General features: G+C 43.8%; 1 protein-coding gene across 1 annotated transcript; it reads right to left on the bottom strand.

Moving 5' to 3' along the window:
- Positions 1-1,021: 1,021 nt before the first annotated feature.
- On the bottom strand, positions 1,022-22,021 carry LOC138287048 (olfactory receptor 8A1-like). The gene is made up of 3 exons (XM_069227408.1): positions 21,113-22,021; positions 14,746-14,769; positions 1,022-1,135 (listed from the first exon to the last, which is right to left on the bottom strand). Exons 1-3 carry the CDS (start codon positions 22,019-22,021, stop codon positions 1,022-1,024), a joined length of 1,047 nt encoding a protein of 348 aa, XP_069083509.1.
- Positions 22,022-23,790: the final 1,769 nt, after the last annotated feature.

Here is a 23,790-nt window from a genome sequence, read left to right as displayed (position 1 = left end):
AGAGGATCACCTTCAAACTCCTCATCCAAGCACACAAGGCCCTCCACAATACAGGCCCAGCCTACCTCAACGACAGACTCACCTTCCACACTCCCACCCGCAATCTTCGCTCCGCCAGCCTCGCCCTCACCTCCATCCCCCGCATCCGCCGCACCACCGCTGGAGGAAGATCCTTCTCTCACATAGCCGCCAAGACCTGGAACTCCCTACCGCTCCACCTTCACCAGACCCAAGACTTCTTGACATTCAGGAAACGCCTCAAGACATGGCTCTATGACCAGTAGCTCCCCCCCCAGCGCCTTGAGACCCTAATGGGTGATTAGTGCGCTCTATAAATCCTTGATTGATTGATTGATTGATTGATTGATTTCAACATGTCTAACAAAACCTGGTGTTTTACAGTGCCAAACGAAGTGGAGAGGTCTAGGAGAACAAGTAGAGAGGAGTTACGAGTGTTGAGGATGCAGAAGGAATCATCTACAATCTTGAAAATCATGGTCTCAGTGCTGTACACCTTATGGAATGAGGACTGAAAGGGGTCAATTAAGTTGTAGTCTAGGCAGGGTGGAGGGTGGAAGTTGTCAGTCACCTTGTCTAGGAGAGGTGGGTGGATGCTGGGCGGAAGTTATTAAAGTTATCTGTATCAAGCAGTACAGCTATGTGTATTTTTTATGTGCTGGGATTGAACAAAGTCAAATGCACCCTCCAATCATAGTTTAGCTTTAGTGTTTTTGAAGTGTTTACAAAAAGATAGGCCTTTGTTTTCTTCCATTGCATTGGCAACTTGGTATAGACCCAAACCACTCCCTCAGGTTTAGACACCAATAAAAGTAGGACAGATGGCCCTTTAGGTGAGGCCTTTGTGTTCATCCCAGCTGTAAGGGAAAATGAGAGCTCACCTTATCCCCTGCAGGTCGCTGTTTGAAAGGAAAGCAAACATACTGTTTGCTGGGCTAAATGAGTCCCATTGTTGGCAAATTACCCAGGACAAATGCAGCATATTTCATTGATAGAGTATATTTCATGGATGCTGGCCCATATCCAGCTCAATGATAGCCACTGCATCCAGGATCAAGCCAGAATCCATTTCTCGCACTGATGAAAGGTAATGTGTACTGAAGGAGAAAGTGAAAAGCTGTTGTGGAAGCATAAAGAGATCACATGTGAGATGATGCAAATGGAGGATTTCAGACAGATGTGGGGGAGGGGAGGAAACTTCAGTTCTGACATCACCTCACCTATATGGGCATGTGTAGGAAAGTGCCACTGTTGGCATGGTTACCCCCCACACTTTTTGCCTAGTGTTGATGCCAACTTTGATTGAAAGTGTGCTGGGACCCTGCTAACCAGGCCCCAGCAGCAGTGTTCTTTCCCAAAAACTGTACCCTTGTTTCCACAATTGGTACAACCCTAGCACACAGTTGAGTCTCTTGGAAAAGGTACCCATCGTACCAATGACCCTGTTGCCTGGGAAGGTCTCTAAGGGCTGCAGTATGTATTATGCCACCCTAGGGGAACCATCACCAAGCACATATACACTGCCTTGCAGCTTGTGTGTGCTGGTGTCCTCTCAGGGTGCCATGCCACAAACTACTGCCTGTAGCATAGGTAAGTGACCCCTCTAGCAGGCCATACAGTCCTAAGGCAGGGTGCACTACACCACAGGTTAGGGCATAGCTGTCTGAGCAATATGTCCCTATGGTGTCAAAGTCCATTATTTAAGATAACTTTGCGCTTGCCCCGTAATTCCCGCTCAGTCATTTTGCATATCTATATATAGCTAAGTGTCCTTTCCCTCAATAGATGTTTATGATTGCTCTCATCTGCTGCACTCATTTAGGCAACTTGACTTGACTATTCCCTTTGTAATGCACAGTGTATCTATCTTTTAACTTGCCTGTTTTGAAAAGTACGAGTCAGTTACAAGTTCCATTCTCATATGCTTCTCGACTTGCCAACCCTGCCAGTACAATTAGTTAAACTTGCATGCATCATAAGGTTGTCCAGGGTTGATATCGGCATTCAGTCTGTAATTGGGCCCTACTCGAAGCTACTATCTAATCTCTCAGATACACCACACCCCTCAGTATGCCATTCGTATGTGTATAATTGGCTTTATGTAAAGGAGGACTGTACATTTGTATGTACATATTGTATTTTGTCCATATTTTTATTTACTATTTTTATTTTATTTTCATGTTTCTAGATTGTTGATTTGTTTATGTTCCTATATGTCTTATAGTGTTCTAATTACACAAGCACACATTGAATCTGTCCTGTTGACGATCCTATTATTGTCTGTTGACAATATATACATGTCCAGCTTCCATTAGTTTATTATATAACATATGAGCGGTACCTCTACAATTGCAATTGTGATACAAACACACTTTACTTTCTTGTCATATGTATTACACCTTTGCCTGAGCACTTCCCTCACTCTATTCATGTCACTTTGTTCATAGCATACTACTGTACATGGTTTTGGAATTTTATTTATGGATGAATTATTATATATCAAAAACATTGCTTTGATTTATATATGCTGTTTAGCGTTTTGTGTTACCTCTTCCATATAGGGACTATTGTTTTCTCATAATAATAATTATTCCAGATCCTTTGGATACTCAGAGTCTCTCTTGTTTCATTAAAATGGAACTGAGTTTAACATTGGAAGACCTAGAACCTTCCACCCGAACTCTCCTGGACCTGTGAAAAATCAGAAGAACTGCCCTGTTGTTTGAAGAACCTGAAGGGAGACTGGGGCTGCTGCCTTCAACACAGGACCCCGGAAGTGACTTCAAGGGTCAATTGACTGACCTCTTTGAACTACAGGAACACATTAAGTTTCCAGAGGCCTTTCTAACTGCAACTCCCCAGCTGACCAGTTCCAATTGCACCTACCATGATCCCTGCTGCTGACTCCTGTTGAAGTAAGTCCTAACCCCCAACTGGTATCTCCCAAATCATGCCTGGTCATAGGGTGTACTCTTTCTGCCCTCAAAGCTATAGAAAGTGGGTCTTAGAGAACGGATCGAGACCAAGAGTGCTCTGGAAGGCGCAGCCAACAATGTTGAATCAGCTATCTGCCTTAGGTTAAGAGCTACTCTGCTTAAGGTGGTTTGACTTCTAGAAACATTTATAACTTTGAAGGTAGAGGGTTTCTCCTAGACTGACACTGTGCAGCACCTGATTGAAGTTGAGACTTATCAGAGCACAGACTTCAGAATTTGGCCACTCAGAGCTGAGAAGTCAGAAAGCAAACTTTTCACTGGGACAAACCTGGTCCTTGTATTTGACCCACGCCCCATCGCAGACTGCCTCTACCTTTGAATTTAGACTTTAACCCGGTCTAGTGCAATCAAATAATGGTGTTTGGTGCTTTGTGCTTTTTTGCACTATTTTTATTTCAAACTTTATTTTTTTTTATCTCCAGTTATACTGTTTTGGATTTTTGTCATTTTGGTGTCATTGTATTTAATAAGATATACTCTTTTTTTCTAAAATGGTTTAGTATTTCTCACTTTACTAATGTTTCCGTACTGCACAAATAATTTTCAATCAAATAATCAAGCATTTGTATAGCACAGCACTCTCCCCTCTAAGGGTATCTGAGTTCTGAGGGTGCCATATCTCCATTGAAGAATCATGTCTTTAGTTTCCTTCTGAAAACCACTAAGGGGGGAGCACACCGGATGTGGAGGGTTCAGGTTGTTCAAGGATTTAGCAGGAGAAAAAGTGGCCCTTACTGTGGGTACTGTGGATGCGAGGTGTGTGTGCGAGGTTGAGAGCAGAGGGACACAGTTGTTTTGTGCAGGACTTGAAAGCTGAGATCGTGGTTGATAAAGTATGGCCCTTGGTTTTGTAGTGCCTTGTATGTTAGAGTGAGGATCTTGAACTGGTAGTTCTACTGGATCGGGAGCCAGTGGAGGTCTCTGAGGTGGGGCTGATGCTGGAGCATTTGGGGAGGTTCAGGATGAATCTGGCTGTTGTGTTCTGTAGAGTCTGAAGTCTCTGGAGTAGCTGGGTGGAGATTCCAGCATAGAGAGCATTGCCTTAGTCAAGGTGGCTGGTGATCAATTTGTGCATGATGATTTTTTGGATGTCGGTGGGGATCTAGTTGAAGATTCCACAGAGCCTTCTGAGGATGTAAAAGCAGGAGGAGGCGACTGAGTTTACTTATCAGTTCATGGACAGTTGGAGGTCGAGGATGATACCAAGGTTTAATATGTGGTGTCATCAAGTGGGAGCTGGAATGAGTTCTGCTGGCCACCAGCTATGGTCTCATATGGAGGTGTTCCTCCTAAAGATTTCTGATTTGTCGGTGCTTAATTAGAGGCAGCTGTCATTCACCCATGTTGCTACTTGGTCATGGTGTTGTGGAAGTTGGTTTTGGCGTTGAGAGCGTCCTCAGTGAGTGAGAGGATCAGTTGGGTGGCATAGGAGACTATGGGATCAGACAATATTTGCAAGGGGGGGTCATGTAGATGTTGAAGAGGGTGGGGCTGAGGGAGGCTCCTTGAGGTACGCTGCAGATGATGGTCTTGGGTGTGGAGGTGAATGGAGGATGGCGGATGCTCTGAGTGTGGCCTGAGAGGAATGAGATGAACCACTTGAGGGCGTTCTGCTGAATACCTTTGTTGTGGAGTCTGGTGAGGAGAGTGTGGTGGGAGACTGTATCAAATGCCAGGGAGAGGTCCAAGAGGATTAGTGCTGCCATTTCTTCTCTCCCTAGGAAGGCCTTAATGTCATCCATGGCTGCGATCAGTGTGGTCTCTGTGCTGTGGTTGGCCAGGAATCATAGTTGTGAGGTGGCAAGAAGAAGGTTTCATTTGAGGTATATGGTAAGCTCTAGGTTTATGGCTTTCTTGAGTACTTTGGCAGGATAGGGGTGCAGGGAGATCAGTCTGTAATTTCTTAGGTCACTAGGGTCGTCAGAGGGTTTCTTTAGGAGGGGTCTGACCTCTTTGTGCTTCCATGCATCCAGGGAGGTATCCGTGGAGATGCTGAGGATACTGTTAGATCTGTGCAGATGGTGTTGGTTCCAAGATTGAAGAGACCGTGGGGCTAGGGCTCATGTGAGTGAGTGGACAACATGATTGCTGCAGTGGTCTGTGTGGTGATGGGAGACCAGGTGGTTATCATGTGGTAGTTGTTCACTGTTTGAAGGAGGTTGTCAAGGCTGGGAGTGGTGGGCTGGGGTCAAAGTTGTTGTAGATGGTTGAAATCTTGCTGTGGAAGTAGTCTGATAATATGTCGCAGAGCTCCTGGGATGGGTGGATGGTAGTCTGTCGGGTTGGGGAATTCCCTGACAATTCTGAAAAGTTCTTCCATGTGGTTAGCTGCTGTGTCTATGCAGGTTGTGATTGCTGCTCCCTTGGTTGCCTTGATGTGGTGGTGGTAGTTGCCTTGTGAGCTGCTCTGTCAGAGGGGCCCTTGGTTATGCACCAATGTTTCTTGAGTCAGTGGCAGTTGTGTTTGGAGTTTCTGAGCTCTGCAATGAACCATCTCACTTGTATTATGGTGCTGTTGGTTTTTGCTGGTTTCAGCGGGGTGACTCTGTCAGCGCATCTGGTGATCCAAGTGATGAAATTCTGGATGGCCTGGTTGAGGTCTTCCCTGTGCTCAGGTGCCTGTGTCCCTAGGATCTTGGTTTCCTTGTCCCAGCCTTGGTGGGGTTGCTGTGGGGCATGTAGATGGTGTGCTGGCAATGGTGAAGTGGACGATGTTGTGGTCTGTACAGGTGAGTTTAGTGATGCTTGATTATTTCGCTGGAGGTGAAGATGATGACCAGATTTGTGCATGTGTTTGGTGACGAGTTGGGTGAGGCTGATGTTGCAGTGGTTCTCTAGGAGAGAAGTAGAGTTGGTGTTGTTGGGGTCATTGAAGTGGATATTGAGGTTGCCGAGTAGGATGCAGTGAAGAGAGTCAATGGCAAGGGGGCGATGAAGTTGGTGATGGTGTTGCCAAAAGCTGTACATGGTCCTGGGGGTCTGTTCATGAAGGTGCCACACATTGTGGTGTTGGCATTCGTCTGAAGTCGGAGGTTGCACTGTTACATGAGGGGCATTGAGTCATCATTAGTGATGGTGCATTGGCTGGTTTCCTTGAATACAATGGTGATGTCTCTGCCGTGTTTGTTACTGCAGTCTCGGTGTAACATCTTGTAGTCATCGAGATGGCCATGGCAATGTCGAGGGTTTGAGGAGGAGCTTCACCATGTTACAGTGATGAAGGCGACATCCGGGTTGTGGGTGATAATTGTGTCCTAGATTTCTGTGGCATCTTTGCCTAGGGAGCTGGTATTCAATATGATTCACTGGAGAGGTTTGGGTTGTTTGCTGTTTTCAGCAAGGGTGCGGTGCAGTCACCAGTGTGGGCAGGTGAGTCCGAGTTGCAGGAGAAGACGCAGTGTTTGCAGCTGAAGGGTCCTTTGGCTGATTGTGGGGAGTGTGTTTAGCAGCTGTTATTGCATAGTCCAATGCTCAGGGCCTGGAGTTCCTTGGTGGTGCAACGGTGGAGGATGGGAGGGCCAGGGTTTCTGGTGCTGGGCATGGTCCAAGAGCGGATGGGCACATACAGGCCTGCCTTTGGTGCGCCTTTGGTGCACTGGCAGTGCGGTCACACAGCAGCCTCCATTGAATGCCCTTAGGGATCGGAGGGGCCATGTTGGGAGGCAGGAGGGTGAGGGGGCAGTAGCAACAGAGGAGAGAAGAGCTTTGGCAGACGCAAGCAAAGGAAGCGGGTGGAGCTGTCAATAAGGCATGAATACCAAGGAGGTCAGGCACTGCTCAACCAGACTGCGCTACGGCCTCTATTAAATGTCCTGAGAGGTGCGAGGGATCGGGGTGAGAGGCAGGAGGGTGAGGGGGCAGGAGTGGCAGAGGCAGAAAGAGCACCAGCAGATGCGAGCAAAGGAAGTGGGCAGAGCTGTCAACGAGGTGGAAAGGCCACGGAGCAGCTGTGGAGCTGTGTCCAGCCCAAGGAGATCAGGCTCTGATATTTCACATTGCCTTTAAGTTAATCATGAATGCTTTGTGATGAGCTAACATGTGTTTAAGCACAAACTATATATTTTAAGACTTTAGTGGTTCACCCTGACAAGGACTGGGATTATTATTTGAAATGGGTTCACACTCCATTCAGATAATACTCTGATTTCTTACATTTATTTTCTGCACAAGGTACTGCTTCCTTATTTTATTCTTGGATACTGTATGCTAAGGTGGTTACAATACCTGCATGGTTAGACTATGGCAGACAAGCAGTAGCTGGACTGAGAAGCAGAAGACTGGTTTGATCTAGTTTACCTTTAATCTGGAGTATATTCCAATTTGTTCAGTGTTTTTAGAATCTGAATCACCTAGGTTCAGTCAGCACATGATTACTGAGTTACATTAGAAATTCATCTGCATATTGGGATACATTATCTAGTATTGAGTTTTCAAATAGACAACCTTTTTGTTTGGTTTCCATATAGGAGTATATTCCAATTTGTTCAGTGTTTGTAGTGTCTAAATTATCTAGGTCCAGTCAGAATAGGATTTCTGAGTTATATTAGAAAGTAATCAGCATTTTGTGATACGTTATCTAGTATTGAGTTTCCAAATAGACAACCTTTTTGTTTTGGTTTCGATATAGGATATATGCCTACTGGTGTTTTTTTCTGTCCTGAGACCCTAGGGCTTTTGCAACTATGGGGTTGAAACTGCTGCACGATCCACAGTAGGTGGATTGACTGGAGAACCCTTAAATTCTGATTTAAAGAAACATACTTTTATGATAACTTTAACAATCTGTTGAGCCTCCCTATATTTCGTGCACTGTACACGTACCTTTCTAACACTCACTTGTCATTGTGCACTGCTTGTTGCAAAGGGGGTTATTCTCTTTTAATCCCATGGATTTCTTTCTTTTGACTACCTAGTTTTTAGACTTTTACTGTGACCCAGTCTCTTTGACCATCTTAAATCTGGCTCAATCCCCAGTGTCCATCTTTTAATATGGGGCTGCTGTTGTGCAGCAAAGTCAAGGGTCTCTGGGCTGGTTACATGTGAACACATGAACACATGTGTATGGGCATATATATGGGTGCATGTGAAAGACTACTGTTTGTGCATCATGGTATCAGCACACAGGCAAGCTGACACAGAAGTGATCATTTAGGAGTTGTTTCTGACATGGGGTAGACCTTATTTTGTGAGTGGGGATTCATAGGGGCATATTTATACTCTGTTTGCGCTGATTTACCGTCAATTTCTTTGATGTTAGTTCAGTGCAAATTTAACTCCATATTTATATTTTGGAGCTAGACATGTCTAGTGCCAAAATTGTGGACTTAAAGTCATTTTCTGCCTGTGGAAAACTACCTTGTGTCAATGAGATCCAAGGTAGGCGTTCCTTGGTAAAAAATGACTCAAAGGCCCTAGCACCTTATTTATCCTCCTGTGCAAAAATGGTGCACTGGAGGGAGGCAGGCCTAAATAATGGCGCTAAGCTTGCTTAGCGCCATTATTTAATGCCTTGGTCAGGGCAGGTGTTAGGGGACCTGTGGGCCTATTTTCATGGTAGAACAACATGGAATTAGCCCACACGTGCCCTCCCCAGGCCCCAGGGACACCCCCACCCACACCAGAGGGACAGCGGAGGTTGGGGGACCCCATCCCAGGTAAGTAGAGTTCAGTATAGTTAAGTATTTTTCCATTTATTTTAAAGTGCCATTGGTGCCCTGAAATGGGTCCCCATACCTGCCATTGGGTGCAGTGGCCATGCCCAGGGGACCCTTGTCCCCTGTGCTGTCCATTAGGGTGGTGGGCATGACTTATAAGACAGGAGTCATGTAGTATGGTAGGTTTAGTGTCAAGAAATGATGCTAGGCTGGTTAGAGTCATCTTTTTTTTACTCTAACCAGCCTAACGTCATTTTTTAACACTTATCCCACTACTCCCATACCTCCACCCCCACCCGGCTAACATCATTTTCCATGATGTTAGCCCACCCTTTGCGCCAGATTGCGCCATTCCATAAATATGATGCCTGGCCGGCGTCTTGAAATGGCGCTAGCTGGAATTACAGTTTTTGACGCTAAACTGCGTTAGAGCAGTCTAGAGTCAAAAAGTATAAATCTGGCCCTCAATACTTACTGAAACTCTGTTTTAACTGAATTGCACATTATAGGTGAAATAAACAGTAATTCCCAGGTTCACCCACCTAGGCCTACAGCTTCCAGTGAGTTAACAAGTTAGGGGTAAACATGCCTCCGGAGTGAAGCCCCACAGTCCATCTCATCAAATCTATGTGTATGTTATTGAATATTTATGATATTCGAAATATTGTGGTTTGAGCATGATTGGTTAATTTTTTGAGGTCGAAGTTATATCTGTTGTTCTTGTGGTAATACATATACATGTCATATAGCGAATGTTTGGATTTTAACAATAAATCCAGGGGAAGAATGTTTGTATTGGTTTGGCTGAACCCTGTCCCCTATGCCTTTAAAAAAGGTGTTACTCTCTAAATTGTTGATGTCAGCTCATTCAAGTCCTTTGTCCCACTTAAGAGCAAAGTTATTTACTCTGCAGGCAAGCCCACAGACACTTCAACAGTTCTTGACTCAGTTCCTGGCAAACAAAGAGGAGGGAGAAGCTCTGCATGTGTTAATTAACACCTCACATTGCACCTGGGTTAAGCAACCCCTAGCCCACTGATGCAAAGGGCCAGATCTCTAGAGCCAAACACAGGAGGGGCTCCTCTTTGAGGTTTTGATTTAAAGGGGTCAGGCAATAATGTGCAGTGAAGGCAGAATGCAAGCTTTCATAGAAGGACTTTTCCTTGACAGTTGAAGTCAGCATTTTTAAATGTACCAGAATTCTGTTCAGGAAGATATGAAAAGTTGCAGAGTGATGCTGTCACACTCTAGAATTAACCAGGAGTGTCAACAGGGTAAACATTGCACCTGGGAGAAACAACTGCACGAGAATGCCCAGTTGGAAGGAGAAACCATCTGATGCCAAAACCATCTGATGCCACTGCAATGATGGACTGAAGGCTTTTAGGTCCAACTGACTTTCAGAGCTAGGATGGGTCAATCAAGTGCCAGTGATGCAAACCCCCTTATGCCTCCTGAGGTACAAGCGGAGGAATTAACCTGCTGTGTACAGCAGGGTCACCCCAATCAGGGGTCATCAACACTGACTCTGCTGACACCAGGTGTCCTGCAAGACAGCCAGAGTCATGAGGCCTGGGGAGTACGGCAGAGAGGGTGTTCTGCTTGGTGGCAGTGGAGGGGCTATGCAGGACACCAACAGGACACCAACATAACTAGGAGAAAGCCCAAGGAGCCCAGTCAGAGGCCAGGTCTGGCAAAAGAGGCAGAAAATCCAGCTCCCAACCAAAAGTGCAAGATGTTGTGTAGAAAATGGTACTGGAGGGATGATCACTATGAGCAAAATGAACACAAGCTCTCCTAAACTGGCCCTTTGGTGCAGAGATATCAGGTTCTAAAGTAGGTCCACCAGGATGATTGAGTGTGAAATGGAGCATGTAGTGATCCACTGCTAATAAGAAAGAATTCCTCCGGGAAGGGCCAACCACATCTGCATCGGCATAAACATTTACTTATCCTCTAAGCAGGTTTTATGCCTCCAGTGACTCCATGTCCCTGGTGGCCGGGCACAATATTAAAGGGCTCCCTGGACTGTAATCCACTGACCACAGCCATGTTGCCAGGTGAGGTAGTGATCCAGTTCATATTGACGAGTTAAGACAAAAATACCACACTAATAATAATAATAATAATAATAAATGTTCTGTACAGTGGCTCTCTTACCAAAGTTCTGATAGCTGATCTTATTATCTAACTAAATGGAACTTATTTCAGCAGTTTTGAAAGGATGAAGGGGAGGATCGGGTTTATACCTATAATCTACTTATTGCATACAACTCTCTGTCTTGCCTTAAGCAATTACATTTGATTTGTCCTGCTTAAAAAACAAAAAGAAAAAGCTATTGGCTCCCAAAATCCTTCCAATTTGCCCATGTTATGTCTTCTTTTGCACTATCCAAATAATTGTCAATTTATATCAAAGGAGGTCCAGTTGTTGCTTTTAGTAAGATATTGTTATATCTCTAAGATGGCATAATATGTTTATCATCTGTTGATGAGGTTTGCATGTAAGATACAGGCCACATATTTCAATACAACATGAATGGTAATAGAGAATAAAGGTTGATCCGTTTGGTCAGTCAAGACAGCACAGGGATGTAGCAAAAAGTACACAGTTCCTAACTCTAGGGTGAACAATTAAAGTTTAGGAGCTAGAACCCTCACACACCCGGAAGGGTGTCATGCTTCATCATCGGGAAGCTCCTCGTCAGACCGGCTGGTGCAATGTCTGACGGGCTCCCCTTTCGGGGGCTCTTTGCCGGAGATCTTTTTGATATGAGGTAGCTGCCGTTAAATTATAAAGGTCAGGCACTCTGAATGGCAGGAGAGTAATAAAATTAAGATTGATTAGTAACCCCTAAAATTGTTTTAATTTAATATCTAACTAGAGGGGTTACGATCAAGATTAAAAACATAGTTAAGTGGAAGATGAGAATGATGCTCAACCACTTTAGAAAGCCTGGAGTACTGGGAAATTGTCACCTGCCCCCTAGGGTCTGGTCAACATGTTTCGCGTAATATTGGTCGTAAAAGATCCTCTAACGCTTCATCAGGACCTATAACTAACTAGACTTCTCCTGGCTGTATATACAAGAAGACTATGTCTCATTGCATGTATGAAAGGAAATTTGCAGTCACTTACAGCATTTGCGTGAACTGTCTCGTCAATAGTCTGAAACAAAAAAAGGTCGCCCCGCCCTCTGCGTTTGGGGGGCCCCTTAGGGGGTAGCACGATCCAGCCTATAGCTTTTGTCTATAGGCGTCCTCAATTCGAGGCACCTACCCACGTTCGTGCTTGCCCCTCGAATTGAGGACGCCTATAGACAAAAGCTATAGGCTGGATCGTGCTACCCCCTAAGGGGCCCCCCAAACGCAGAGGGCGGGGCGACCTTTTTTTGTTTCAGACTATTGACGAGACAGTTCACGCAAATGCTGTAAGTGACTGCAAATTTCCTTTCATACATGCAATGAGACATAGTCTTCTTGTATATACAGCCAGGAGAAGTCTAGTTAGTTATAGGTCCTGATGAAGCGTTAGAGGATCTTTTACGACCAATATTACGCGAAACATGTTGACCAGACCCTAGGGGGCAGGTGACAATTTCCCAGTACTCCAGGCTTTCTAAAGTGGTTGAGCATCATTCTCATCTTCCACTTAACTATGTTTTTAATCTTGATCGTAACCCCTCTAGTTAGATATTAAATTAAAACAATTTTAGGGGTTACTAATCAATCTTAATTTTATTACTCTCCTGCCATTCAGAGTGCCTGACCTTTATAATTTAACGGCAGCTACCTCATATCAAAAAGATCTCCGGCAAAGAGCCCCCGAAAGGGGAGCCCGTCAGACATTGCACCAGCCGGTCTGACGAGGAGCTTCCCGATGATGAAGCATGACACCCTTCCGGGTGTGTGAGGGTTCTAGCTCCTAAACTTTAATTGTTCCCCCTAGAGTTAGGAACTGTGTACTTTTTGCTATTGATTATACGTATTGGGAGTATGTACACTGGACCTTTAACCCTCCCGATCCCTCTTTTTGTTGATAGCACAGGGATGTATTCAGCTGCCTTAAGGAAAGACTGAACATTATGCTTAGAGATCATCATGCAGGCAGAGATCTCAACTTCTTCACCAAAGGCACTGTCACCTCAGCTCTATTTCAGGCCCTGAAACTTTGGTGTGTAGCTGCCATGTTTATCATGGCTGCTCAGCAAAAAAGTTTCTTATTTAAAAAAATCTCTGACACTCTGTGATTTTTCTTCCAGAATGCTGGAGTCAACAGTTGGAGATATTTTGACTAATTGACCAATTATCTGCCAATGCTGGTTCTCCTAATTCTAAAAGGAGTAGGAGAACTGTGGCTTTGGTGAATATTTGATGGTGCAGCCTTCACATTTCCTCTGTGGTCGGTAATATGAGTACAATTGGGAAACATGTCACATATTATGTAAATATAGTTTATCCTTGTTCACATTCGAGTTTCTGTTTAATTAATTAAACTACTTTACTGCATTGAATAACATTTAAAAGAATTCCAAACCTTCAAACAAGCAGAAATAATTAAGAGTGAATAATCTGAAAATGGTGCCACGTGTGTGCCAATACATTTAGGGATACAGTATGTAAATGGTCACAAAAGGTTTTGTATTTGTGAAAGAAACAATATAACTTTGTGTTGCTCCAAATTGTGTAACTAATACAGTCAGGTAAATACGTATGCCCATATCACAAAATGTGGCTTAATGGCTTAATGGAAATTCAGAATTTGCTCCTATGATTCTTGATCATTCGGTCATATTTACGCCACTGGAGCTCCATCTTTCAGTCTGTAGTTTTACAAGAAATTGGCATCTTTTTAGCATAGTCATATTCCAAGAGCTGAAACAGAGCACAGTCCAGGACACCACAATGATTAAAACAAACATTAATGTTGTTCTCAGTAGTCCAAAGTTCAAAATTAACATATAGGGGGTCATTCTGACCCCCACGGGCGGCGGAAGCCGCCCGCCTGGTGGGAACCGCCAGAAGACCGTACTGCGGTCAAAAGACCGCGGAGGTCATTCTGACTTTCCCGCTGGGCTGGCGGGCGACCGGCAAAAGGGCGCCCGCCCGCCCAGCGGGAAAGCCCCATCAACGAGGAAGCCGGCTCCGAATGGAGCCGGCGGAGTTGCTGGTGTGCGACGGGTGCAGTTGAAAATCTTAATGGGGCCCTGTTAGGGGGCCCCTGCAGTGCCCATGCCAGTGGCCTGGGCACTGCAGGGGCCCCCAGGGGCCCCACGACACCCGTTCCCGCCATCCTGTTTCTGGCAGTGAAAACCACCAGAAACAGGATGGCGGGAAGGGGGTCGGAATCCCCATGGCGGCGCTGCTTGCTTTACCGCCGCAGTCAGAATAGCCCCAGAAGCACCGCCAGCCTGTTGGCAGTGCTTCCACGGTCGTTGGCCCTGGCGGTCCATGACCGCCAGGGTCAGAATGACCCCCATAATGTCACAGTTCTTTTCTTATGCTCTAAAAGAGTCTTAAATTTGTACCACAACCTCTGTAGGGGCCAGATGTAACAACCACATTTTTCAGGCACAAACACTTCAGTGTTTACAACTGCAAAAATGCTTTTTTTGCACTTTATGATTCCTATTTTAGGAGCTGTACACTTTTACCTTTGGACTGAGGGGCATATTTATCATGGGCTTGTGTTGACCTTGCACCACACAAGAGGGCACGAGGGAAATGCAAAACCTAAAATTACATTTACCAAGCCATGCAAGGCCGCCTTGCATGGCCACCTTGGGTGGCTTGGTAAACATAGAGTGCCTTACATTACTCTGGGAGGCATGGATTTTGGCCCATTCACAGATTTACCATTATTGGTAGACCTAGGAAAGCGTCAAGATGCTACGCATCCTCATGTTTTCCTCTTTCTGCAGCACACATCAAAAACTCAGGGCCTCATTACGAGTTTTGGTCCAAACTTGCGTTGGCAGTCAGACCACTGCACTCCGGATGGTCTGACCACCAGATTACAATCCTGGCATGTTTGCATGTGTGTATAACTCACACCTTGCTATGTAAAGTGAGGATACACTATACAGCTTTTTTCTATTAATGTTATTTTCCTCCTTCTTTTTACTCTGATGCACACTAGCAGTTGCACTCTGACCTTTCTGCAGAACTAATTATTTAGTTTCCCATTACCCCTAAGTGACATGTTTATATTTAGGTATTTCTAAACACAATATGGATATTTTAACATCTATGCCCCATGTAATTAATGAACTTTGCATCATATTTAAGGATGCTGTTTTATAATTGTACCACTCTCTAAGACATTGCATGCCCTGCAGTCTTTCATTCATAATTTAAATCTTCTGACATTATCTGATTTCTCCCTCACTGTTTAAAAAAGAGTGATAATTGTAATATTGTCACATCTTATTATATAGCCTTTCAGCTCTATGAAACCTCTGATGTAAGTGAATACATGTTCCCAGTGCTGTGATTTTCATGGAACAACATTTGACACTGGGCACAGCCATTAAAATGTGCTGTGAGTTACTGAACATAAATCATAATATAGAAGATGGTCTGATGTCAGTTCTGCAGTTGCAGCTTTTTTTAGTGTTAGTTCAGTCTTGGCACCAGATTCTGTGCTTGGCTGCTCTGCAGCATAGGAAGGAAAATTGCCATGAAGCATGCATCAGCCACTGGCAAAAGAGGGAGAACAGGAAATGAGAGCCCCAGGGTGAGACAAGAAGATAAATTGTTGAGCCCATGTAGAATACATCACAGGTCATTGAAGGTTTGATTAAGGCTGTCAAGCAGTGCAACCCACATTCTAGTTCCCTCTCATTGAACCCACTTGTTCATAAGTGTCCCATAATCACAAAACAAAGATAAACGATTCAGGACCATATTTAAGACAAGGTCATGCAGCACAGAAAGTCACCTTGCTGTGCTGCAATGTGTGAAAGGGAAAAAAAGACAGGAATGTGCTGCATTTAAAAGAATAAGGCATATTCCTCCCTTTTGCCCTGCGCTGGAGCCATTTTGGCTGCCTTTGGCTGCCAAGCACTACTGCAGGGTGACTGTCTTGTAAGGAGGATTGTTTTGCGCAGAAAGGAGCACCTTCCTGCGCAAAAGTATCCCCATGAGGCATTTTCCTCTTTCGATGTGTCCTGTAGAATGCAGCACACATAGAAAGACAAAGTAACGAGGAGAATTAAGGAAACTTCTTGTTATGCCTCACTTGGGAAGGAGCAGCATTTTGGAAAACTCCCAGGTCTAGCACTTTTGGTATATCTGAGAATGTGTCAAAATCCATGAGTGTTGCATGAATGCAACACTTCCCTGGGGCAGAGTAACACCATGCAGCGATTTGATCTGCATTGTGTCACTCTGAATTTATCAAGCCACTAAGGGCCATGTAAGGTGACCTTACTTGGCTTGAGAAATCACATTTTGGGCTTGCATCGTTCATGCACCGCGTTGCATGCTACAAGAGCGACGCAACCCTATTCATAAATATGCCCCTCACGTTCTAAACACTCAAGTTGCACAGTCTTTGTTAATCTGCATTATAGCCCTTGGAGGCCTGTTTCTAAGTGCTAAACCAGTGCTTAATTTGTGAATAAGTGCTGGTACTCATAGCTCTGTTTGGAAGCCAGTGGTCGGTGCAACTAAATGCCAGTCTAACAAATTCCAAAGCTGTGTAGTTTTCCATTTACATCAGGCCCTCTTTAATACATTACTAGACACTCTCTCCCCCTTTATTTCACCCTTGCCGGTCTCTGCTTTCTACCTCTGTGACGATTTTTCTGTTGTTCTCTTCCTCCATCTCTCTGTTTTGTGTCTTTTCCTTCTCTTGATCTTTTGATGCAGAAGAATATGTTCCTTACAAGAAAAATGAATTATTTTGGGTCAATATAGTAGAGATGAAGGATAGATAGCATGATTTGCCAGGGATGAAACAGAATGTATTCAAGAAGGTGGTGTGAGATCAAGTCAGGCAAAAAAGATGCACATAGGAAGGACGAAGTAAGACTCAAAAACACAAAAATATTGTGTTGATTATGAAAAAGGCACCCTCTTTTTGTGTGTGAATGGCTGATACATACTTGTGTAAGAGGCAAGAAAGAGTTAATTGACAAATGGGGGCGATGCACTTGTAAGCCAAATTTCTGATGAGCAAAATAACAAGGTTTTTCTGTGTGATCAGTCAATGAGGTCAGGCACTTAAATATGTGCTCAAGAAGTGTTTGCACAACATTCTGTGGTGGGTATTAATGTGGCAGGTCAGCAGAAGAAAAAAAAGAAAATACTAATTATTTAGTGCATAGAGACACAGAGAAAGAATACATGAGTTTTGCTCATGTGTGCAGCAGCACTCCACAGTTTAGTTTCTCAGTTGGTTTAAAATCATTTAGCTCACCTCTCCACAAGCCAGTGAATGTCAAACTGCAAGTCACAAGCATGTTGCAATTTTCCTTCACCTAACACATACAAAAATCAATTTCTATACAGCTGTTCATGCCTGTTTATTGTCTCTCTTCAAGTTAATATCATTGAAGGAAAGTGTTTACAACAGCATTACAAAGCTTGTATCAACAAATATTGAATTATAGTATTTTCATACACATAATGATTAAATACACATCTTTACACACTGAACGCAATCATGAAAACACTCAAACATGCTGATGAGTATTTAAGCCCATACTGTTATTAGTGTAAGAAAGTGTAAAACTTTGAAACTGGCTGACCCCGCAGTCTTGGATCCTTATTACCTCTTTAGCAGATGTTTAGTCATCTTAGATAGACAGTTTTTGAATGTGTATATGTGTTCTAGCGTGCTTGTGTGTGTTTAAGTCAACAAGTATTACTGTTTTACCATTGTCAGACCTGTCAGTCTTAGGATGGTTATCCCACAAACATTTTGCCTTCACCCCTCCTATTTTTGCTTATTTCGTTTTTATTGGCCTTAGGACTCTGTGCACTTACCACTGCCAACCAGTGTTACAATGATTGTGCTCTCCCCTTTAAATATGATAAAACTGGCTTACACTCAATTGGTATATTGAAATTACTTGTAAGTCCCTAGTAAAGTGGTACCACATGCACACAGGGCCTGTAAATTAAATGTTACTAGTGGACCTACAGCACTTATTGCGCCACCCACTTTAGTAGCCCTTGTAAACATGTCTCAAGTCTGCCATTGCAGCAGCTTTGTGCAGTTTTAAAGTGCCATTTTGACCTGGCAAAACACACATTTTGCCAGGCCCAAACTCTCCTTATTAATACTCGTCATCTCAGGTAGGCCCTGATCAGCCCAGGGGACAGAGTGCAGTGTGTTAGAAATGTAATCTCTAGTTAACAGAGGTATGTACCCTGTCCAAGTAGGGACCGCAATCCTAGTCATGGTAAGTCTCTACACAACCTAAATTATCTTGTGCTCACCCTTTGGTAACTTGACAGAGAGCAGACAGGCTTATCCTAAAAGCAATGTGTAAAGTATTTGTGCAATAACTCATACAGTAAAACATTGAAAAACCACAAACAAATACTCCACACCAGTTTAAAACAATAGATAATATTTATCTGAATAGAATAAGACCAAAACAACAAAAATCCAATATGCACAAGTAGTCAAGATATCACGTTTTAAAGGTTTAAATGAGTCTCAATCCTTAAGAATCAGTGGTTGTATCCTTTTAACCCACAGTACTTGGGATGCATCAAATATAACGATGCATGGGGCCGCAGAGGATATGCATTGAAAAATAGGGTGCTGAGTCAGATTTTCCAGCGCTGCACAGATGTGTAATTTCTTACCAAGCTGCAAGGTGATGCGTCAATTTCCAGGAGCACAGCCTTGGTTCCTCACTGAGATGAAGGGATATTTGGATGCTCAGGGATGATGCATTGAAAATCCTTGATGCGCTGGTAAGAAGGACCACAGGCTGCATCGATCTGGTAGGTGGTGCAGCAATTTTTCAGCCACGAGGCAGGCGCTGCGTTGATTTCTGCAGGTATTGCGGCGATTTTCCGACGCACAGGGATTTTCTTCTCTTTGATGAAGTCTTTGTGGCCCTGAGACTTTAGAACAGGAGGCAAGCTCAATCCAAGCCCTTGTAGAGCTCTTGTGGAGGAAGACAGAGTCCTTTCAGCAGGGTCAGGGGCCAGCAAGCAGGAGGGCAACAGCAGGAGATCAGTTCTTTTCAGCAAAGGAGTCCAGGTGAGTCCTTTGGGCAGCCAGGCAATCCTTCTGACAGGGTCCAGTTACAGGTCCAGAAGTGTCTGGTTTGGTGGGGACAGAGATCCAGTATATATACACCCAGGAGTGCCTTCAAGTAAGGGAAACTTCAAAGAGTAGTTTTGAAGTGAAAAAGTTCCTGTTTCAACCCAGCTCTGTCTGCCAGGATCCCTGTGGGTGGTTAACAGGCCTTTGTGTGAAGACAGGCCACTGGCCTTTGAAGTGTAAGAGAGAGCCCGCTTCACCCATTCTGCCCAGGGAAACCCATTTGTATGCAGATGAATGCAGATGCAGCTGAGTGTCTGGTGTTTATGACTGTCTAGGTGGAATGCACAAGGGGAGCTGTCAACCAACACAGACCAGATGTAGATTAGAGACAGGCTGTAAGGTACATATGGCAGTGAGTATAGAGAAATGCCTACTTTCTAAAAGTAGCTTTTCTGAAATAGTAATGTAAAATCCAACTTCACCAGTAAGTAGGATTTCTTACCACCATTTCAACGATATCAAATATGACAAGTCTATTCCTCTCAGATCTGAAATTACCTCTTAAAAGCATGGAAGGGGAATCTCTAATGATGGCCTATCAGAGGATCAGGCTTCACAGTAGTGAAAAACAACTTTGGGAGCTTTTCACTACAAGGACATGTAAAACGTGTAGGTACATGTCCTGCCTTCTACTTACATAGCGCTCTGCCCTCTGGGTTACCTAGGGCCTACCTTAGGGATGGCTCCGGAGTAAAAAAAACAGTAAAACTGCACACCCAGGCCTTGCAATGGCAGACCTGTTACGTGGTTAGGGGACTACTTATACGATTGGCACAATCAGTGCTGCAGGCCCACTAGTAGCATTTTATTTACAGGCCATGGGCACATGCAGTGCACTTTACTAGGGACTTTTTGGTAAATTACATATGCCAATTGGGTATGAGCTAATGCTACCATGTTTTAGAGAGAGAGCACATGCACTTTAGCACTGGTTAGCAGTGGTAAAGTGCCCAGAGTCCTAAAGCCAACTAAAATGAGTTCCAAATAAAGGAGGAGAAAAGAACAAAGTTTGGAGTGACCCTTCAGAGAGGACCATTTTCCAACACAATGTATCTAAAATGTTAAACATGTATGGGTTACTTACGACCTACCTTAGGGGTGGGTCAGGTGTAAGAAACGGGAATTTAAGAATTGTCAAGTACTTTTAAATGCCAAGTCGAAGTGGCAGTAAAACTGCATACCCAGGCCTTGCAATTGCAGACCTGTTACGTGGTTAAGGGGCTACTTATATGATTGACACAATCAGTGCTGCAGGCCCACCAGTAGCATTTAATTTACAGGCCCTGTGCTTATCTAGTGCACTTTACTAGGGACTTATTGATAAATTAAATATGCCAATTGGGTATGAGCCAATGCTACCATGTTTTAGAGAGAGATCACACGCACTTTAGCACTGGTTGGCAGTGGTAAAGTGCCTAGAGTTCTAAAGCCAACTAAAACGAGTTCCAAATAATGGAGGAGAAAGTAAAAAAGTTTGGGGTGACCCTTCAGAGAGGGCCATTTTCCAACACAGTGTATCTCAAATGTTAAACGTATTTTTAAGTGTTCCATGTCCTGGTAGTGAAAACCCCTTAAATTTGCTTTTCACTACTCTAAGGCATACCAATCTCATAGGATAACATTGGGTTTCTTGTTTCCTTATTACATTTAATAAGTGGTAACTTTCAATTGTGAGCAGGTAATCAGCTTGATTTTAGTTTCTAAAGAATCATAAATAAAAGGCTTAGGCAAGGCCAGTTGCAGGTTCAGGTAGCAGGTTGGCTGGGAAGGTGCGGGACTGTTATGCTGCTTTGCTACCAGAGGGATGTCACTCTGCTGCCCTGCTACTCTGCTGTTGTAGTTGTTGAAAAGGGCCTGCACCCTTCATGCCAGGCTGAAGTGATTCCAGGGGCTAGTCACCTGATCTCCTGTTCTGAGATACAGGGACATAACTGTCCCCAGAAGCTCCCTGCAACTGCCCAGCTGTCTAGACCTGCTGTCTGTAGCTGTTTCCCGGACCTGCCTGAGCCATGCTAGCCTCTGCTAGAGTGGGTTCCTAATCCCGAAGTGGTAGCCCTGGGGTCCTGGACCCTTGGTGTGGCCTCAGTTGAGGTCCCCTGATGTTTGCGGACATCTTACAAGCATGATTCTCATTCCAAAGGTATTTTGTGCATTACTTTTCTCAGGGCATCTTTGACAGCCTTGTTTCTCAGGCTGTAGATAAGGGGGTTCACCATTGGAATCACTACAGTGTAGAACACAGAAGCCACCCGGTCCTGTTCCAAGAAATAGTTTGAGCTGGGTCTGATATATGTAAATGTCATTGATCCAAAAAATAGGGTGACAGAGGCAAAGTGGGATGAGCAGGTAGAGAAAGTCCTCCACCTGCCTTGTGATGACCTGATTCTCAGGATGGTGGAAATAATACATGTATAGGAAGAAGTAATAAATCCCACAGATAATGTTAAAATGCAGCCACCCTCATAAAGCAGCAGTGCTACATTAAGTGATGTGTCAGAGCATGAGAGTTTTAACAGTGGGAGTACATCACAATAGAAATGGGTGATCTCATTAGAACCACAAAATGACAACCTTAGGATACAAATGCTTTGAATCAGAGATTGCAGTAAGGCTATTAAACTACCAAAAACTACTATGCATGTGCAAACTTGCTTAGTCATAATTGTGGGGTAAAGCAATGGTTTACATATAGCCACATATCGATCATAGGACATAATTGTCAGGAAATAAATCTCTGCAGTTCCCATGTATATGAAGAAAAAAAACTGTGTCACACATCCTGCAAGTGAAATTGTCTTGTTCAACAGAAACGTGTCCAGCATTTTGGGTGTAATAACGGAGGAGTAACAGAGGTCTACAAAGGACAAGTTACTAAGCAGAAAGTACATGGGTGTATGAAGTTGAGGAGAAAGCCAGATTAGTGTAATTATACTGAGATTGCACACTACTGTGATGATGTAGATCAGAAGGAATAACACAAACAATGGGAACTGCAGCTCTGGGTTGTCAGTGATCCCAAGGATGATGAATTCCTTCACAAAGGTCCAGTTGTAACCCTTCATCTCTGCAGAGGAATGGACCTGCCAGGAGAAAAATATATAGTTATATGTTGGAGATTGTATGTTTGTGTTTTTTAATTGATTGCCTGTATTTATTTAGTACAAAGTGCATACCATGTGCCATCACTAACATGCAAACAATGCAGGCTGCATATTCAAAAGGCAGCATTCCACTTGTGAACAGTTAAGAAAATGCAATTTTGAGACATGCTTCTGTGTTCATAATTGTTGTGATTGACAACAAGAAAAGGTCTTAGAGAAATATGAAAATATTTATATAGATCATTTGAGTAATTATGTAGCATTTTCATAGAATTTGTTACAGAAGAATGCTTGACGATTTTTACTTGTAAGCTGTACAAAATGTTACTAATCACCAAATTAATGTTACTAATTGTATTTATTTCATAAAGCTAAATCTTTGAGCCAGCTATGTGAGAATCATATTTCAGTTTAAATTTGAGATCTCAAGGTTTTTAGAGAAAGTGAATGAACTTGCTGTCCATGTTTGTTTCACCCGGTTCTCTTTTTGTATAATTGCATCCATTGAATAATCCAAAAGATTTGAATTTTGGATGGTTCTTGCACACATGCAGACCCACCTATTAGCCATGTACTGAATGTACTGATAAAGATGAAACAGCATGCAATGTGCACCTGGAAACATGTACTCAAAAACAAATACAACTACAGCCACCCATGCAAATGTACCAGCAGGCACATTAGTAGATATATGCGTACCTATGGGCTTCCATGCACATTGACCACCTGTCAGGCCCTCACCAAAGACCAAGAGATAATTATTATATTTTTTGATTATCTTGTAAAGCTTTATGATGCTAAAAAGCGTTGTCAAACCAAAGTTCTTCATGTGACAGGAGAGTGGAAAGCATGAGGGAAAATAGTTTATTTTAAACAGAATTACATTCTCAAAATGTCATTATAGTCAATGTCAGGAACCTGGTAGACCCCGGATGTGGATGATTAGTTTATTCTCCAAAAACAACAGTGGTCAAATGTGTTTCGGCTCAAACATGAGCCTTTGTCGGCAAGACTACTGAACAGAATAACATCAAATTTGGCAGTAAGCTGGATCTTGGTCTGCAAATTGTGCTTTTCTTGATTTGCTGTAAATCCATTTCAGTCATTATTTAGAACTTAAGGGTCAAACATCCTTATATATCTGGATGGCTGGGTCACAAGAGGCTCAAGAGAGCATTCTGATTGGCCCAGGGAGCTATTTTTCCCTTGGACCAATTTGCTCCTGTGGGAGGGATAGCTCTGACTGGCTGGTAGAAACATCAGAAAATGATACAGGCAGCCATTACAGAACGCAAGGACTTAGGCCCATATTTATGGATTTTGCCACAAAACTGCGCTAATGCAGTTCTGTGGCAAAATCCATAGCACCTGCTAGTGCCAGCCGGGTGCCATATTTATGGAATGGCGCAGGGTGAAGCATAGGACAGGCTAGCGTCTAAAGAAAAGATGCTAGCCGGGGGGTGGAGGGGATGGGGAGAGGGGAAAAGGCGTTAGTGGGTCAGAAATGATGCACTTCCACCCAAACATGACCCCTGTCTTAGTAAAGACAGGAGTCATGCCCACCACCCCAATGACCAGTTCAGGAGACCAGTGTCCCCTGGGCAAGGCCTTACCACCCAGTGCCAGGCCATGTAAGGGCCAGTGCCAGGCCATGTAAGGGCCATGTAAGGACCATGTAAGGGGCCCCCAATGGCACTGAATTTTTTTTTTAATACTTACCCAGAATGGGG

The sequence above is a fragment of the Pleurodeles waltl genome, chromosome 4_1, assembly GCF_031143425.1.
Source record: "Pleurodeles waltl isolate 20211129_DDA chromosome 4_1, aPleWal1.hap1.20221129, whole genome shotgun sequence".
Lineage (NCBI taxonomy): Eukaryota > Metazoa > Chordata > Amphibia > Caudata > Salamandridae > Pleurodeles > Pleurodeles waltl.
The sequence above is the reverse complement of the archived record's forward strand: the minus strand, read 5'-3'. Positions and strand labels throughout refer to the sequence as shown.